This window comes from Eriocheir sinensis, chromosome 8 (genome assembly GCF_024679095.1).
Source record: "Eriocheir sinensis breed Jianghai 21 chromosome 8, ASM2467909v1, whole genome shotgun sequence".
Taxonomy (NCBI): Eukaryota; Metazoa; Arthropoda; class Malacostraca; order Decapoda; family Varunidae; genus Eriocheir; species Eriocheir sinensis.
This window is the reverse complement of record NC_066516.1, coordinates 24582184-24601188: the sequence shown is the minus strand read 5'-3', so window position 1 is coordinate 24601188 and position 19005 is coordinate 24582184. Positions and strand designations below refer to the sequence as shown.

The following is a 19005-nucleotide window of genomic DNA, read 5'->3' as shown; positions in this document are numbered from 1 at the left end:
CATGACTCGTGAGGGATACTTTGTGATCGATCAGTAAACCACAGAGGGATTTATTCCCTTTGTATTTCAAGGCGTGCTTGTCTGAGGCATTTCCATTAATTTGCTATAACTGCCACCTCCGTTGTAATTTTTAACTTTTTTTTTTTACTTGCTGTATTTCATCTTTTTGTTTGTATCGCATGCGTGCGTGTCTCATTAATTTCTTCTTCCCTCCCTTCCACTGCCTCTTTTTTTCCTTTATTTGGTATCTGTTTTTCCATTTTAATACTTTAGTAAGATATTCTTCAGTGTTCATGTTCCACGAATCAAGGTTCCATTGTATGAAGTAAAAAAAATGCGTATGTTGAGTAGTAAAGATTAAACGTTTCGTGTCGCTGTCCTCATGCAATTTGAACGCTGACTGGCAAACTTATATAAGCACGTATGTGTTGGTGTGATGTCAGCATCCCACAAGAACAGACACTCGATAACGGAGCTGCCTCACTCTCCGGAGATTTCAATGCTCGCTAAAATAGTAATATCTTTCTGTGGTAGGAAAGCTCGTCCACGAGCGTGAATAACGAGCAAGCAAGGTACGATTAAGTCTCCCACAGACGGCATGTGCTTACATCATTGCACGCATTGTCTTCCACCAGGCACCCGGCGGCAGAGCTTACGGTAACATTGGGTGGAGACGCTACTTTCGACTGTCGCTCGCTTTCTCCCAAGCAAGCAAGTTCCAAGAGGCCATCCATGCCGCATCAGGTGACCGAGTGCTAACCTTGTGTCCCGCCCTCGTCCGGGGCAGTGACCGACCCCGCCCACCAGACCGGGTCTTGGCCGGGGCTGGCGCCTCCCTTGAAAGAAGTTGCACCGGATGCACGCCTGTTGCCTACGTTGTCTTGTGATTAGTGAGCCACGTCAAGCCACAGTCCTCCCACCTGCCGCAATAGTACTCTTAACGACTTCACCTGCTGCTCCCTACCTGACGACAATCACCCAAGCCGCCTCCCGCAGACTGAACAATCTAAGTCTTCACTATAAAAGACTTAATGCTTCACATAACACAGATAAATAATTTCAGCATGATAAAAAGCTTGAAAAGGCTCGTCACTGTCATAAAAACGAAAAGCCTTGGGCGTTAGTTAACTGATTTCTAAAGGTGCGAGAGAGGAATAAATGAGGACAGTCACTGACCGAGGTCACGAGGTGGAGGAAACGGGAGTTTCAACTCTCCCTGTCCTCACCTCCTCCCTCCATGGAGGAGTACTTCCCTGATAGACAAGTTTACACACACACACACACACACACACACACACACACACACACACACACACACACACACACACACACACACACACACACACACACACACACACACACACACACACACACACACACACACACACACACACACACACACTACCTTGTATCTTTTTGAAGGATGGAGGCGAGGGACAGAGCGTTCATCCAGTGGGCCATCTGCTCCCTGGTCTCCGCGGCGAAGTAGTAAGTGCGGGTGTTCTGATGCTCCGCCTTGAAGGCATGGCGGCGGTACACGCGGTCCTCAGAGTCCACGGGGCTGATCTTGAAGGACGGCAAGGGCAGGGATCCCAACACCTTGTCCTCTTCGGGTCCTGGAGCGTGAAAAGAGGCACAGTTAATATAGTTAAGTTGCCTGATTAGACAGTATGATTGCTGTTGCTTGATGCGGCCCTCGGCTTGTAACCTATGCAGTAGGGGATACATTGGGACGAATAAAACTTGAAATATAGAGGTTAATTAAGCTAAACCAGGAGAGAGAGAGAGAGAGAGAGAGAGAGAGAGAGAGAGAGAGAGAGAGAGAGAGAGAGAGAGAGAGAGAGAGAGAGAGAGAGAGAGAGAGAGAGAGAGAGAGAGAGAGAGAGAGAGGAGAGGAAGCAACAAAATTAGTTGCAACAAAATTACATTATTATTCAAAATTACTGAAATATCGGTAAGTGTTTCGAGCAAGAGTTGAGCATTTTCCTCCCCTTTTATCCTACTTTTGTCACTGCGCTGCTCTGCCCTCGATCCTGATCCTGCAGCAAGGCAGTGGACCGATGCTTCTCTTCCCCATCAAGGGTAAAGACTAGTGAGTAAATATATCTTGGGAAAAATTGAGTAAAAGGAAAGTAAAAACCCTGGAGAATCAAAATAATAATAAAAATTTCCCACGAGAAGCTTTTGTTTCGTCCTGTCCCTGGCACGATGCCAAGGAGGGCCAGGCTGGCTATGATCTTGGCTATGACAACACGCAGCCTTCCCGACGTAGACTGCTAACACATTTATCACGTGTTCTTGTAATCGCTACATACCCATATAAGATCAGTGACGAAGCGTTTGCAGGAAACTACATAATGTAAATTTCACGCAACTTTGACGTCCAATGGGACATGACAGAGTGAACAGCATGGCAGCAAAAAGACTAGTACCTTAGCCCCGAGCAACTGGGTGCATCAGACTAGATTCCTCAGCCTCAGACTCCATGCACAATAAACATAAACACGACACAGACTATGACGTGCTCATGATCATGCTTCGGTGGATCTTGCCAGTCACGCCCGGGCCGGCAGTGACCGGGGCCGGGCAGGAGGACGGCGGGGCTGTCTCATCACTACAGGTTCCCGGAGACAGCAGACAAAACAAATGCCGGCGCAGCACGTCAACAGCAGGCGTGCTTTTTGCAGCGTGCGTGTTGCTGGGGAAGGGGAATGTCGTGTGTACCCAGAGAACGTGTGTTTGGAATTACATGTATTTGCTTCAAGAAATATACAAAGGATTGTTCGGGCCGGCACCTGGTGTTCAGCTGGGTGCATAAACTTAACAATGGTGAATAATGGGAGTTTTAATACTTCAGAGGAATATCTTCTGGCTGGGCAGCCACCACGGGACGGCAATCTTACCTGGGTGTCGCTGCTTCACCATGGCGACGTCTTACTTGGGCCGCGGCACCGATGTCTGTGTTCGTGGTAATTTCTAAATAATTCCCATCCGCTTTCGTTTCACAAAATAACTAGCTTTCACATATCCAATTCACTAATCATCGGGCAATACAAAAATAAATCAACCGATTAAATACTGCGCTCAAACTTTGCAAACTGCACGGAATCGCGTCAATCGTGATCACAAGAATGAGGAAGACGGCAGATGCGCGCACACCTCAGCGGACGCTCCCACACTCACTGACCTGGTGCCTCCGTTACCACCAGCACCGCCGCTGCACGCCGCCTACACCTTCACCTTCATCCAGAATCATCCTCATTGCTCTGGATTCATCCTCGCCCTGGCGCCTTGCTGATGTACGAAATAAACCTCGGCTCGTCCTCAGTATCGTCATGGTAAAAGAAAGAACGGACACCCTAAGAAAAGGAAAACTTTTAAGAAGGCGAGGTTAGCAGAGACCAAGGGCAAAGTGTGTCACCGCCGGGTCAGTAGCGACCTGCATACTTATGCCTCGTGCGTCCTCACCCGTCCCTCCCCCTCTCCTCACTCAGAGTTCTCTTGCATCTCCTCCCGCAGATGCCGCCTACCCCTCCTCCCTCAGGCTCCTCCTTCAGACTCTTCCCCCACATTCCCGATTAATGATACATCAACAGATTTAGCACGCAACAATATTGAGCCCAGAGCTTGCTCAGGGCGGAGACATCATGGAAAGCAAATCTCGATAAGGCAACATCTAATTTGCCCCAACCATGAATTCAAGCATCATGCAACTTGTTCTGATGCAGTTCCTAATATTCCCTAAACTCCCTATGTGACGCATACATGGGAATTTTAATCAAGGATACGTATAGGAGCATTGACCATCAAGACGGCCACGTCATGTGTGAGAGAAAGAAAACATAACAGGTAGCGGGCTGGTGGAGCATGTGTGCCCGAGGTGCGAGTTCCGCATACCCCAGCCTGCTGGCTCCAGCCGCTCCACGCTGGCCCGCGGCTGCCCTCTGGTGGCCGCTGGTCGCACTCGTGCCACGCATGAGGTGATGCACACAAGCGACCTTTCCACCAGCATCTTCTGCCTGTACTATATCGAAAATACTTTCGTTCAGACATCCCTTGCTTTGAAACTCGAGGGGGTTAAGTTTTAGACTTAATAACCACACACTACAGTGAAACAAACACCCAGCACGAGGGACTGATTAATTAAACCCACCACGCATTTTTTAGCTCTCACGGGAAGACGCCACAGAGCAAATATAAGCTTCCAGGAAACTACACACACACACACACACACACACACACACACACACACGTTTCTATAAATAAGTATCTTCATGTGACCTACGCCATAATAATAGCTAAATATTTAATCCAAAAGGCTAACAGTTGAAAAATCAAATACCACAGAAGAAACTGGTGTATAGGCTGTACAAGATTATGTTATTTCAAAGAGATCGAATAAAGCAAACAGACAAACAAACAAACACTGAGAGACAGACGGAAAGAGACATTGCTGCAGAGACAAAGACAGACCGACAGACAGACAGACAGACAGACAGACAGACACAGCATCTTTCCTTGATGAGGCGGGTACCACGTGCAACTTGACACGTGGAATCTGATGCCGTCCTGACGACGGAAATAATTACACAACTAATCGGCTTAAAAAGAGTGAAGAAAGACCGGCACTCCCGCCCTTGTGTCGTGGGGCAGCTGGGGCCACTCTCCCTTACGCCCTGCTGAACATTATGCGGGCCACCCGTACCACCATCAGCATCACCACCACCCACGGTCCAGTTCACCAATGGTAGTACGTTTCATACACAGGGATACATAAGGATATTAGATTACAAGAAGCCAGCCGGCCTACACATGCCAGCTCCTGAAGATGGTTTGTTCACCAAATTCCCTTTCCGTCAATAAATGCTTCTAGTCTCCAATGAAGCTTTCAGTTGTTTTTGCCTCAACTACATACATAGTACATACATACATACATACATACATACATACATACCTGCTCAGTTTGCTCCACTCATCCACAACCCTGTTCGTGAACCAGTTTTTGTCTATTTCCTTCCTGAACTCGAATTTATCCATCTTGTACCCGTTACAGCGTCTTCTCACATCAATTTTTAGTACGTACTTCATTTAAATCGCCCTTGTTAATCCCCTTAATTCATTTAAACACCTGAGTTAAATCACCACGCAGTATACGTCTTCCCATAGGATGCAGGTTGTTTTTAGTCTTTTTTTTTTGTACGGTAAGTTCCTAAATCCTTGGATCATTTAAGCCGTTCTTTTTTGTATTGCTTCAAGGGAATCTGTATCATTCCTACATCAGGGACACCAAAACTCGACAGCATAATGAACGTGAGGCCTGATCAGTGCAAAATAGAGACTAAGGATAACTTCTGCCGTAACTGAGACAGACCAAGCAAGTGTTGAATAAATAAAAGGATAATGTCGACTGCAAGATGCTCCTATCCAGAAAATTAGAAATGCAAAACTATATAATTATGCTTATGTTCAAAGTTGTCCATATGCTCCCCTCTTGAAAGAATCACTAAGAGACAAAGGCACCAGAATACGTTTCGTTACAAAATCATTATTTTTAATCCCATAAACTTTTACATCAGTGCAACATCACTAAACATTAAGTGGCTTTGTTGAGCGCAAGGACTTGTTCATGATTTGATACAATTTTCATCACAGATGTAAAGGCCCATAATTTCAGTAAGTTAACTTTTCTTCATTAATTGTTTTTAAGAACAAATTTAATTGCAAAAGTTGGCGAAACTCAACCGAATAAATGGGGAATGGTTTCGCCAACACCACGTTTATCATTCCTCTAAAGAAATTTTGCTGTGGCATTTATATATAAAAGCTTTAACATCCATTCACAAAGTGACTCAATGAAAGCAATCAGCACAACACAACAAAGCAAACAAGTCGTGATCGCAGCGCGGCAGGAGTGCTCATATGACTGGTTGGGTGTAAGTTCGTGTCCCTTTAAACTCCATTTAAAGTCCACGGCAAGCCAGAGAAAACGCGCCAGCCACATGTGAATGGGTGACTTTGCTTAACTCTCTCTTTTCTCTCTCTCTCTCTCTCTCTCTCTCTCTCTCTCTCTCTCTCTCTCTCTCTCTCTCTCTCTCTCTCTCTCTCTCTCTCTCTCTCTCTCTCTCTCTCTCTCTCTCTCTCTCTCTCTCTCTCTCTCTCTGTGTGTGTGTGTGTGTGTGTGTGTGTGTGTGTGTGTGTGTGTGTGTGTGTTTGTAAATAGATAGATGGATAGATAGATAGATGGATAGATAGATAGATGAATAGATAGATATATACATACATACATATTCTTTAAAGTTACTTCAAGGCAGTGATGAAAGTAAACGTCCACTGCATATTATGTGCTGAACACTTCACATTTCAGTATGCCTTTTTTTCTAGACAAAGGAGTGTGTTTTACGGGCATTAAAAAAAAAAAAAAAAAAAAACATACCACAAAATCCGCAGAGACGTCATCTTGCAGCTGTTCAAAAACAAAATAGTGTGGTTTGAAGGGCAGCGTCCTTCTCAGGCAGGAATGAAAGAGAGAAGTGCAGCAACGGTTGGAAAGTCATTGAGGCTAAAGGCTGAAGAGAGGGTTCCGTCTTGCTCAGGCGGGTCAGGATGTGCGAGCGGGCGGGAGGTGAGGCCGCCCTCTGCCCTGGGAGTGACCCCGCGTCCTGGCCTGCTACTGAGAGCACACACACACACACACGCGATGCTCGGCCCACGCCGCCAGCACGGGCTGCACCATGTATACATCCCTGTCAGGTGGTAACAAATGAACACCTCACTCCCTCTGACACTAGTAAGTATTCGTTTGATGAGAGGCGCATCGCCAGTCCCAAGGCTTGCTCCAGGTATCATTAGCAGCTCCAGGGCCCCTCCCCCCCTCTGCCCAGGCGGCGGGACACGCTCCACCGGTTGCGTCACCCGCCCGCCACAGGCACTAACAAATCTCTGGAAGTAAATGAAGTCTGGCCAGGGCACCAGGGCCTCGGGTGGTATTTAATGCAGGTTGCTTCTGTTGCTGCTCTGACCCGGGAGCGGCGTTCTGCTCGGCCACTGCGGGCACGTGGTGTCTGACGCAGCGGCGGGCAGACTAGGCCGCTCTTCTTGACTAAATAATTATGATGTCAACAAAATCTGAACATCACAACAGTCATGCCTCAGCAGATGTTCTAGCTAACCCAAGGCAGTTTTGTTACAGTGGTGGTGGTGAGCCGTGCGTGGGGCGTGAGGCGCCTCAAGTCGGTGCTGGCAACACTGGACTTGGCCAGAGTAACAACATTCCGGCCAATCTTGCAAGACTTCACTGATACCAACCCGTGTGCAACCATTTTCTTTGTTTTCTCGTCGAGAATCAAGCCACCAGTTTTGACAAGGTGGAGTCTGTCACATGCCTTGCTCGTTCAGTAGCCCTGGGCGACGCCAGAGTCCATAATTTCCTCGCTGCTTCCCCGAGGAACAATCATGAGCAGGGTCGGAGCATAAATGATTCGTTTAGCCGACAGGTGCCCCGGGTGATAACAGGCAGGTATACTACACTTGGCAGTCCGGATATGGCAACAACAACACACCATAACCTTCATTGTCGGGAGAAGGAAGGGGAATCCATAGCAAAGATAAATATGAAGATAAAGATAAAGGAGACAATATAAGAAGAGGAGCAAGACTTACATGCACTGGAGCAAACATATACAATGTATTGATTAAATAATTCTACCTAAGAACACCGCAGCAAATTTGAATGGAAGAAGTTGTTGGTTAAGCAAGGCGCCGTGGATGATTGGGAGGCAGAGGACTCGATATATGGGACGGTACCATTGAACAGAAGGTGAAGGGAGGGAAAGAATGTGACGTGGAGCGCAACGGGGAGCTGGAAATGAGACAAGTGGGGCGGACTGAGACGAGTGAGGCAGGAGCAGAGGTCAAGGGGAGGGTGAGGGAGCCTGTGTGGGAGAGGGCGGGGAAGAAAGCCGACGAAGGGTAGGAGGGATGCAACGCGGAAGAGAAGGGAACGAAGAGAAAAAAAAATAAGGTGAGCGTATATACCTACACATTATATGATGAGAGTGAGAGGAAGTGGAGGCTTGAATGCTAGGAATGTGGAATGATAGAGAAACTAGTTAAATAAAGCATGGGAGAGAGGAAAGAGTGAAGTGTGGCCATGAATGCTGGTAGTCTGAAGAGTGAAGGAAGGAAACTAAGGGGGCATCAACCAGAACCAGAAGGAGAGGAATGATGGAAGGATGTGAGCTTCCCACGAGACAAGGATGCTCAGACGTGGTTTCCGTCCTCCACCAGCACCTACAACCTTGTGAAAAGTCCATGTAGTTTCTTGTTGTGAGTATATTTTTAACCTGGTAGCTGCAGGGATCATGTTTCTTAATGGTCCCTCTAAGCGAGAAAAATGAAAGAAAACCATCACTCACGCAAACCATTTCATAATATATACCAACGCATTTGTGATCAGTTTATGCATCATCTATTTTGGGAGGTTTATATCATGGCAAAAATGTGGCCCGTCGCTGCTACACGGTAAAGCCACAAATTTGGCCCGTCGCTGCTACCGGGTTAAAACATTAAGCTTGGGACAATATAACAGAATATGTGTGTTTTATTTTCCTTTCTTTCTAAATGGACGAATAAACGCAACAAAAGAAGAGGAAACGATACATTAAAAAAACTGAGCAGGAGGGAGGAACAGGTAGCAGGAGAAGAACAGGTATAGAGGCGAGAGGAAGGAACAGGTGCGCGGATATGAGAGTACAAAATGATAAAAAAAAAAAAGCTGAGAGCAGGTGTTAGGAGTGTAAATACAGGGACAAGTGGTCGCAAATACCCCAAGAATTTACTGATCACAGGTGTTAAAGGCAAATGATGGAGCGACTTGCACTACTGGAAGGGGAAGGTGAGGGAGGGTGAAGGTAGGGACAGATGTGTTGGAGGGGAACGTTTGGTGGAGGAGAAGGTAAGGGAGACTCAAGATGCAGGTGTGGGAGTGTTGGAGAGATCAGAGAGGTGTGGAGACCTAAACAGAACCCGTATAACACTTTTTTTTTTTTTTACAGCTAAGAAGACAGTTCAAGGGCGTAAAAAAATAAAAAAAGCCCGCTACTCAAACTTGCTTGCAACAGACTAATCCAATGCCTGTCAGAGTCATGTTCTCACCCACTAAACCTCGGCATACAAATATCTTGAAGACCGTCTGGACCTTACAAAGCACCAAGAAGAGCCGTCCCAGTGCATACCACGTGGATCAGGTAACTAACTAATTAACGGGACCACACAGCAGGTGCACGGCGGCCCATTCTGTCTTTGGGAAGTGAGAGAGGGAAGGAAGAACATATCATGGACAGTTTACAGGTTTCATCGAAGTCACTCTGATTCCCTTCAATTGAGTGGAGCTCCCTTTTTTCTCCTGGTTCGATGACTTGACTGTGGCAGAGCTTCAGAGCTGGCAGAGCAAAGATTCACAAATCCTCTTAGTATGAAAAGTACGTAAATGGTTGCAGAAAAAAATAACTGCATTCCCTACCAAAAAAAAGCACCAGTTTACTCAATATCCCCATCTCATCACCAACAGGAGAGGAGAGAGCCAACACCGCATCTAACGACCTCTAAAGAGAAGATACTTTCCTTCCTCCGCCTTCCTTCCTGGGCTTAGCGAGAGGGAGACTGCCACCCCAAAACGGGAGAAGAGACAGGGATGGAGGCGAGAGAGGAACGGGACGACGTGCAGTACCGGCCGGGCTGACACGAGTTCCGGGAGTGTGAATGTAAATGAGCGGGTCCTGTGGCTCCCGAGGATGTGTGAAGCTGCAGGCTGGGGAAGGGAACATAAAGGGCGGGAACGGTGAAAGAACAGAACCCATCCCATTCCACTACCACCATAACTATTACCATTACTCCTCCCCTTCTCCTTCTCCTCTTCCTCCGCCACCGCCTCCTCTTCCTTTAAAACCTAGAGGCATACTGTTAGCTAGCGTTCATGGAGGAGGTTGCTGCTGAGTCTCCCAGGACGCGACAGCAATGGAGTTAAACGAAAATTGAACAAATGATTCTGAAACCTTACAGCCGATCTCTAAGAGGCTCCGTGTTTTCAAAGGGATACAACAAAAGGTACGGCCACGAGTGGATGAAATGGAAATGAGGGAGGCACCGAACGTGATAAAACGATTGGAATGGAAGATTTGTAAAACTCTCCATGCGATGAACATATAGACTAACGCGTATAGAAGTAACCGTTACAACAAAAAGGTACAGCTAGGAGTGGATGACATGGAAATGAGGGAGGCACCGGACTTGATAAAACGATTGGAATGGAAGATTAGTAAAACTCTTCGTGCGGTGAACATACAGACGACTATGCATAAAGGTAACCGTTAATGTAGTTTGGAGGCCAATAACTTAAGTCGATGGTGAAGGTGGTGACGGCAGGTAAGGGCAGGTAAAGGTGTACAAATAACTGTTTTTACCTGAGCATACCACAATATAGAGTGTGATTCGCCGGTTACTTTACTCTATTGAATTATTGCTCCTATTAGAGAAATTATATAAAAATAAACTTTTGAAATTTGAAAAGAAGTTTGGAAGTCTTGTCTTTTGTTTTCTCCTCTTCCTTCTTTTAAAAACTATATTTCGACAATGATTGTTTTCTTTATTCTGTTTTCTTTATTCTTCAGCTCAAACATTCGTATTTTTTTCTGAACACACACACACACACACACACACACACACACACACACACACACACACACACACCTCCGATAGCTCAGTCGGTTAAAGCGTTGCGCTCTTAGGCTTCCTGGCGTGGCAGGCAGAGGTTCGAGTCCCGCTCAGGCCGTTTTTTCCCCGCTGACTAGGAGTGGTTACTGTCCCCTTTTGAGCAAGGGGGATGGGGTGTGTGGTGTGTGAGGTCCTGGCAGTACCTAGAGATCGACTAATGAGCCTTGCTCTAATTGGGAGGGTGCTTGCTGGCGATTGCGAGTCCAGCTCGTGATCAGGCCGTGGTGAAACACACACACACACACACACACACACACACACACACACACACACACACACACACCAAAACCATCACCACCTCCACCACCAAACACCATCCACCGCCCATCCCCCAAAACAGTCAAACACGCCATTCACAAACAGCCAAACCAAACACTTCCCTTACAAACACCACCGTTACCTATACAAGAAGAAGCTCAAACATCGTAGAGCTATAAAACGCGCTCTTTACAAACAACAAAATCAAACACTCCTCCTACAACTAAACTCAGACGCAGCAGAAGAGAGACACCAACGGCCTCATCAGGTTAGGCGTCGATGCCCAAGTGAAGCGGCAGTACTCCGAGACAACTTAATCACTGTCAAGATAGGAAGGTCACTGGAGCCCCCGCGCCGCCCCCTAAGGAAGCTGGTTGCCAGTCATCGGTCATCAGCAGCAGAACAGTGAATCTGCACACAGAAAGCCTAAAAACACCGTCTAAAGATTTGTGCTGTATGAAGACCCTTATGAAAATAAAACCATCAAGAGGAAAAGAACTTCTCCAACTCTTCTTCTTCCTCCTCCTCCTTCTCCTCCTCCTCCTCCTCCTCCTCCTCCTCCTCCTCCTCCTCCTCCTCCTCCTCCTCCTACCTCTCCTTCTCATGTTCATTTCCTTCTGCATCGCCCCGCGGCAGTGGGTGGCGGGAAGGGTAGTGATGGTGGCAATAACACCGGTGATTATATGGCAGGTGTGCCTAGGGCCACCACAACAGCTAGGCGGAGGTGTGGTGGTATTGGAGGAGGAGGAGGAAGAGGAGGAGGAGGGCGATCGCACCCTAGCGTCAGGCTGATGGCGGGTCTCGCTGCGGGGTGACTGCTGAGCCGTGCAGTATCGGGAGCATCTTTTCGTCGGGCAGCCTTCCTCGCGCCTCATCAGGATTCTTTCCCCGGTGCTCATTAGCATATCATCTTGTGTGATCTTTACTCGTGCCTTATTCTCCAATTTCCCTAATTATTGTTCTTAACTTTGTCTTGTCTTCGTTGTGCAGGATTAATACCAACAATGTGCACAGAGGTACAATGTAAGGTTCCTGTGCGGCTCTGTCCACGCGTAATGTAACTTGCAGCAAGTCGTGTGTGAAGGAAGTCCACAACTAAGATATCGGTTTCAGGTTCTTTTCTCAGGTTGCAGAAGGCCACTGCCTTCCCCACAGCCACCCACAAATGTGGACAACGGTGTCGACTTGACCTTAACAGTTTCTGGAAACCAGTTTGTCTCTCTTTAACGCAGCGTGGACAGCCTGGACCCCCCGTGACTCATGGACGACCGCTGGTGGCTGTCCCGCACTGCCAAGCCCCCGCTGACGTACAGTTTGGCTGAGACATCCTATACAGGTGACAGAGGGTCACATCTCCACGTAATGGGCTATTAGACCTTCTTGCTAAGAGGATTTTATTTTTAAGTCAGTATTCTAGAGTTGGCGGTTTCACCCCAAGATGCCGGGGCTGTTCAGGGCACTGTCAGACACTCGACCAAGCGGCAGGTTAGTGTAAAATGAACACGGACTTTACACACGAATATACTGGTGGAAAATGATGTGATGTTGATAAAAACAACAACTCAGGGAACGATAACCATCTGCTTTGTATTCGACGGTGATGGTAGCATAAGAAACAGTTGCCAGACACAACACTATAGTAGTGGCGGTAGCAGCAGCAGCAGCAGCAGTAGTAGTAGTAGTAGTAGTAGTAGTAGTAGTAGTAGTAGTAGTAGTATAGTATAGGTAATGACAAAAATAAATGTTTTTAGTGGACGAACACTCACCCTTGTAGTAGTAGAGGCAGTACTCGGAGAGGACGAACCATCGCTTCTTCCACAGGTGGAGTCCATCGGCGCCCTGCTTGTAGAGCCAGCCCTGGTGGGTGACAGGGGCCACTTCGGGCCGCCGCGCCCCTGGGGTCTTCACCCATGACCCTCCACGACGACGGCCACCCTGCGGGGAGAGAAGCGACATGGTGAGAGGGGCGGAGGAAGGGAAGGGGCGGGGAAGGGAGAGGGGGAGGAGAGGAGCAGAGAACTAAAGGGACAAGGTTTAATCGATCATATTTTTCATTTCCTTGGTGGAGTGACTGCATTCTGCATGACATCATAACAAATACAATGCTGACAACTTCCAATCTGAAGCTAGCACACTTAAGACAGCATACATACGGTCAACACATATCATCACAACATTCCGTTCAGGAACCTTTCACATTTCCATATAAATCGTTAATTACTGTTCGAGGAGTAATAATTATATCGTCACTTAGTATCTTTACGACCCATTGTTTGATACTTTCTCCTCTGGACGTGTTTTCTAGGAACAAAGATGCGAGACATCCTGCATCTGGTTACTTATGATACAGGGTGACGTATTGCTAAACAGTGAGGAGGAAGGGAACAGTAACATCACTCAATGAAGGAGAACCACACGTGACAGCCTAGCCGCTGTGGCGGTGGACAGTGGCAGGCGGAGACGGAGGTGGTGGCGGCGGTAGCAGCACTCATTGCGAATTCCCTCGCCGCCCCAGCACACCATCCCGAGGACTCTCGGGGCGACCTAAACACCGGGTGAGGACAGGCGCTGAGGTGCCGCTGGCCTTGAGGCTCTCGAAATGGAAATGATATGTATCTGTTGGTCCATAAATTGTGTTGTAATTGTAAACGGAAAGCCTCTAAGTGTATGTACCCTTCTGAGGCTTCGGGCGGCCCCCCCAAACCAGTGGGTAAGCCTCGGCAGGAGCTGGCGGAGCGTAACACGTGACGGGGCGGCGAGCAGGCACGGCAGGCACGTAGGGCCGCCTCCAGCACGGCGTCACTGAACCCGCTGACCCACAAAAACTAGACTCCTGCTGGCGAGACGATGCTCCTCCTGTATCAATGTCCCTGAGTGGCCTTGGCTGGACGACTCCCGCGGCACCACGTCACTGGCCCTCGCTGGTGGCACGCCCTCCTCCCACGACCAAGAAACCCGAAAATGCCGCCGCCCTCAGAAGCCTCGCCATGGCAACACACAAACAGGCGACGTCGTAGAGGCTCATGTCCCACACTCGTAAAGCATCCCGCGTGGCTTGGGGCACAACACTATCGCTACGTATATGAATTTGTTTTTTTCTTAGGGAAGGCTTTTTTTTTTACCTCTTATTTTGTGTTCGTCTTTTTTTCTCGCCTTCACTTGCATCTTTCTCAGTTGTTTATTCCTTGTCATCTCCTTATAGTCATCTCTTCACTCCCAACCTCCACACACGAACCATCTTACTTTATTTATTTTGTGCTCGTCCTTTTTCCCGCCTTTACACGCAACTTTCACAGTCGGTTAGTCCTTGTCGCCTCCCTTTAGTCATCTCCTTACTCAACCTCCACACACGAACCATCTCCACCCGCCCTGCCTCCAGCCCCACGCACGCACACCCTTCCTCTCCTGCCCTCATGTCCTACTTCTGGCCTTCCCATCCTCCCCCTTCTCTCCGCCCTTCCTCTCTATCAGTATTCTGCCGACAGACCATCACGTCTCCACCAAGATGAATGGGTATAAAGCTCCATTTAAGGACACCTGTTTGCCATATCAAGATTTACTCGTTCCAAACCCACCTGGTCAGTTTCTTGCCGCGACCAATAATGGGCGAGGTTGTAGCACTGGTTTATACGACGGGACGTAGGAAATGAGAAGTAAATGCAATGTGTGCGTGGACAAGAGAAGCGGAAGCGATGTTAGTACAAGGAGTCTAGAACGAGAGGCTTGGGAACAATTAGTATCTGGAGAAGTATAGGAAGAAAAAGGATGAAAAGAGAATAAAATCAAAGGAAGGCTGTGAGTTTATATTTTAGATCGGCACTTTCATTGTCTCCTACACGTCTTAACGCGTATCATCCTTATCATTATTATCATTATTATTATTATTATTATTATTATTATTATTATTATTATTATTATTAGTAGTAGTAGTAGTAGTAGTAGTAGTAGTAGTAGTAGTAGTAGTAGTAGTAGTACCATTCACTCCTCTCCACCTGTGCTCAGACGTCCTTAATTATCAAAACTCATTGCTTCTTCTGAACTCGTTTGTGTGAGCCTAAAAATAAAGGATAAAAACATGAATCTTGATTGGCACAAGTTTTTCATCCATCTTCTTGTGAATACATTTGCGTTTTTATCATCCCCGTTATTATCATCCATCTCTTCGTATGTTTCCCCTCCCTCTTCCTCCTCCAACTCCTTTAAATTCTTCCGTGGGTTTAACTATTTTGATCTCCTACATTCTCCTCTTCCATCTTGTATTCCTCTTCCTTCTCTTCTTCGTCCTCCTTCCCTTCTCTTCCGCAGGTTTTATTTGATACTGTCCTCTCCTTTCTCTCCCATTTCTCTGTACCCACTCCCAATCCCTCTTTTTTTTCTCCTCCTCCTATTTATCCTCCTCCTCCTCCTCTTTTGTACTCCTTCATCTCTTCTACCAACAATTTTCTTTTTCTCTCTTACCAAATGTGGCGGCCCAGTCAGATAGGTCACACGAACCCCTGACCCCGTGCAGAGCCAGTCGACCCCGGCACACGTGACCCTAAGCACTTTCTCCAACTTGGTCAACAGGAAATTTGTGTAAGTCTGCCTAAACGCCACCTGTCGCCCGCTTCTGATATTAACACGGCGCCCTTTCATTCCTCGTGTTTATCTATTTATTTTTTCAACCTGTCTTTCTTTGTGTAGTTATTGTGATTGATTTGATAGTTTGCTTTTCCTTTCGTAATCGCTAAACTATCTTCATGTACATTTAAGTTCCTCGCTGATGTTTTCTCTCTTTTTTTCATCAGTCTTTCTTTGTGACCTTATTGTGATTGATTTGATAGTTTGCTTTTCCTTTCGTAATCGCTAAACTATCTTCATACACATTTAAGTTCCTCGCTGATGTTTCCTTTCTCTTTTTCATGTTTTTTTTTCATCAGTCATTCTTTGAGTCTTATTTGTGATTGATTTTATAGTTTGCCATTCCTTTCGTATTCACTAAATTATCTTCATACACATATAAATAAATTCCTTGTTGATCTTTTCCTTCTTTTCTCATGTGTTTCTTTTCAACCAGTCTTTCTTTGGGTCATAAATGTAATTGATTTGATAGGTTACTCTTTCTTTCGTAACCGCTAAACTATCCTCGTATATCAATAAGTTCTTTGTCGGTGCTTTCCTTCCATTTTCTCTTTTTTTTTTTTAGCAAGTCTTTCTTTGGGTCTTAACTGTGACTGATTTGATAGTATACTTTTTCTTTCGTAATCGCTAAAATATCCTCATACACATTTACGTTCCTCGTTGGTGTTTTCCTTCTTTTTTTTTCTTATACATTCGTTGCAAGTTCCTTCTAAGCACTTCGGAATTCACCTCTGCTCGTCTTCTCTCCTCTCTGCAGACGTTCTCTCTGATCTTTTCCCCGGACCACCAATTGTCTTCAAAATACACTTTTTATCAGTATTTTCTCTTATATGTTTTTTCCCAGTTTTGGTTCTGTGCACCCTTGGCTTCTCATCTATTCTCGTATCCTTCTGCGTCTCCTTGAATCACCAATTGGCTTCATAAATGTTTCTGTTAGCATTTTTCTCCTTTCTTTAATGTGCTCATTTCTTATCTCGCTCCCAGCAGTTTTGACTTCCCAAGTGCTCCATCTCCTCCTCCCTCTCCCTCCAAACTCTCATCACTTCGCCTCCTCCTTAAATCATGAGCTGACTTCATAAGTGAATTCCTGGCCAGTATTTTTTTTCTCTTCCTCTCGTGTATTTATTTCCAGTTTGGTTCTGTGGAATTTTGACTCCGCATCTCGTCCTGTTTCCTCTCTCGCTGCCTTCCACACCTCCTCTCGTCTTATCTCTCCCTCCCTCCCGACTACTCCTCTGTCCAGTTTTATATATATATATATATATATATATATATATATATATATATATATATATATATATATATAGTTTATACAGTTGCTAAGAAAAATATTGCAGCGGTAGAGAAATTTACAAAAGAAGGCTAATAAATAAAAGGAGGTTGAAGGAAGAGGATAGCGAATATATATAGTTGATCCAGTTGCATAGAAAATATTTCAGCGGTAGAGAAATTTACAGAAGAAGCCTAATAAATAAAAGGAGGTTGAAGGAAGAGGGTAGCTTTTAAATAGTTGATCCAGTTGCTAAGAAAATTATTGCAGCGGTAGAGAAATTTACAGAAGAAAAACCCTAATAAATAAAAGGAGGTTGAAGGAAGAGGAGGGCGTTTAAATAGTTGATCCAGTTGCTAAGAAAAATACTGCACCGTTAGAGAAATTTACAGAAGAAAAAGCCTAATAAATAAAAGGAGGTTGAAGGAAGAGCATAGCGTGTGTGTGTGTATATATATATATATATATATATATATATATATATATATATATATATATATATATATATATATATATATATATATATATATATATATAGTGTCCACCTCAACTTCTTTTCTCTGGTTTCTTCCTCTCAACACTTCACACCTCCTCTCGTCTTATATCTCCTTCCCTCCCGACTATTCCTCTGGCCGCCTCAACTTCTTTCCAGGCAGGTAATTACTACTCACCTGGACTGACCTCTCGCCGTGAGGATTTTCTCGGTCTGCTATTACATACCTGTCGCGGCCAGAGTGTAGCGCCCCTCATCACCTCGGGCGGCGCGGGGAGCAGAGGGTCAGTGTTCGAGGCGGGCACACCTTCACGCCGCACGTATGCTACTGCGACAACACACACACACACACACACACACACACACACACACACACACACACACTTAATAATTTCCCCACCATTACGTCTGATAGGTTTCGGGATTCAAGGTTGTGTGACGAGACTCGAAGCTTTCTTTCGGTAAGGTTGAAGTTTATGTTAAGTTATTGTTTCATTTGAAGTTCCCTAATGATCACGATAACAGCCTCGCTACTCTACCAACAGATATAAAAGAATACATTTAAAAAGTATTTAATGACAGCGAATTCGAGTCCCTTAATTCCTAGAGCTGGCCCGACAGATAGCACCTCGACATTCCTGTACACAACACAATACAGACATCAGACGAAAAAAGGTGAACAAATTTATCTTTCTTGAATTTCAGCTTCTGAATAAACTTTTTTTCTGAAGAGGAGGCCCTAAAAATTTGTTGTATATATAAATCCTAAAAAAAAAATAGCTAAATCTTTATAAGAGCTGCAGAAGTAATGTAAGAAAACCATGAACACTGCGCGCCTTTGTGTGTGCCCCGGTCTTTTCTTTGCTCGCTCTGATTTAATGTCCGGGTTCACGTAATGGTTTCCTCGGTAACAGCGAAAAACTTACCACTAAATTGGATTCTGAATGCTCTGGTTCACATAATTGATTCCACACAGACTGATAAAAACTATCACGAAATTGGACTCCGATGTATCGACTTCTGTCACATTAAGAAAAATACCGATTCACCGAAGCCGAACAAACCTGCCGGGAAAGAGATAACAAGAAGGCAGCGAGGCGGCGTGGGAGAGATCACAGGAAGTACCGGCGGCGTGTTCCTCTCCGATAACATAATTACTGCGCCTTAATAAAACTTGACGCGCTGGTGAAGGCAATATAAGTTAAGTAACTAATCCTTGGAACGTCAAGTTACGAGACAAGGCATTGGAATTCGTGAGACTAATCAGAAGTCTGTGTTAAGAGGCAACACTTGTTTAAGAAAAAGCATGTTTTACAATGTGAAACTTGTCATTTTACATGTGTTTTTGTGCCACGTTACTTGGTCTTGACAATCTAGCTCTTGCTGCAGTCTGTTGACAAAATGTTCACTTACATGATGGAAGTAAATTATGCAACGTGTTTATTTACTGACGCCATCACGCTTCAGAAGGTGTAAATGCAGCAGTAACCTTATAAGACAGAAATGGATGAAAAATTTACTCGTGTTATTCATATTTGTTGTGTATTTTCGAGTTTATCGACAGATTCACACCAAAAAGTGGAACACAATCACT

General features: G+C 45.7%; 1 protein-coding gene across 16 annotated transcripts in view; it reads right to left on the bottom strand.

Moving 5' to 3' along the window:
* LOC126995740 (uncharacterized) overlaps nt 1-19005 on the bottom strand; it is a 298135-nt gene that overhangs the window by 144719 nt on the left and 134411 nt on the right. For all 16 annotated transcript variants that reach the window (XM_050855616.1, XM_050855615.1, XM_050855617.1 and 13 more), the window contains 2 exons: nt 12795-12963; nt 1406-1616 (listed from right to left, as the gene is read on the bottom strand). In XM_050855616.1, the coding sequence (XP_050711573.1) occupies nt 1406-1616; nt 12795-12963 (380 nt within the window). The remainder of the gene's footprint in view (nt 1-1405; nt 1617-12794; nt 12964-19005) is intronic.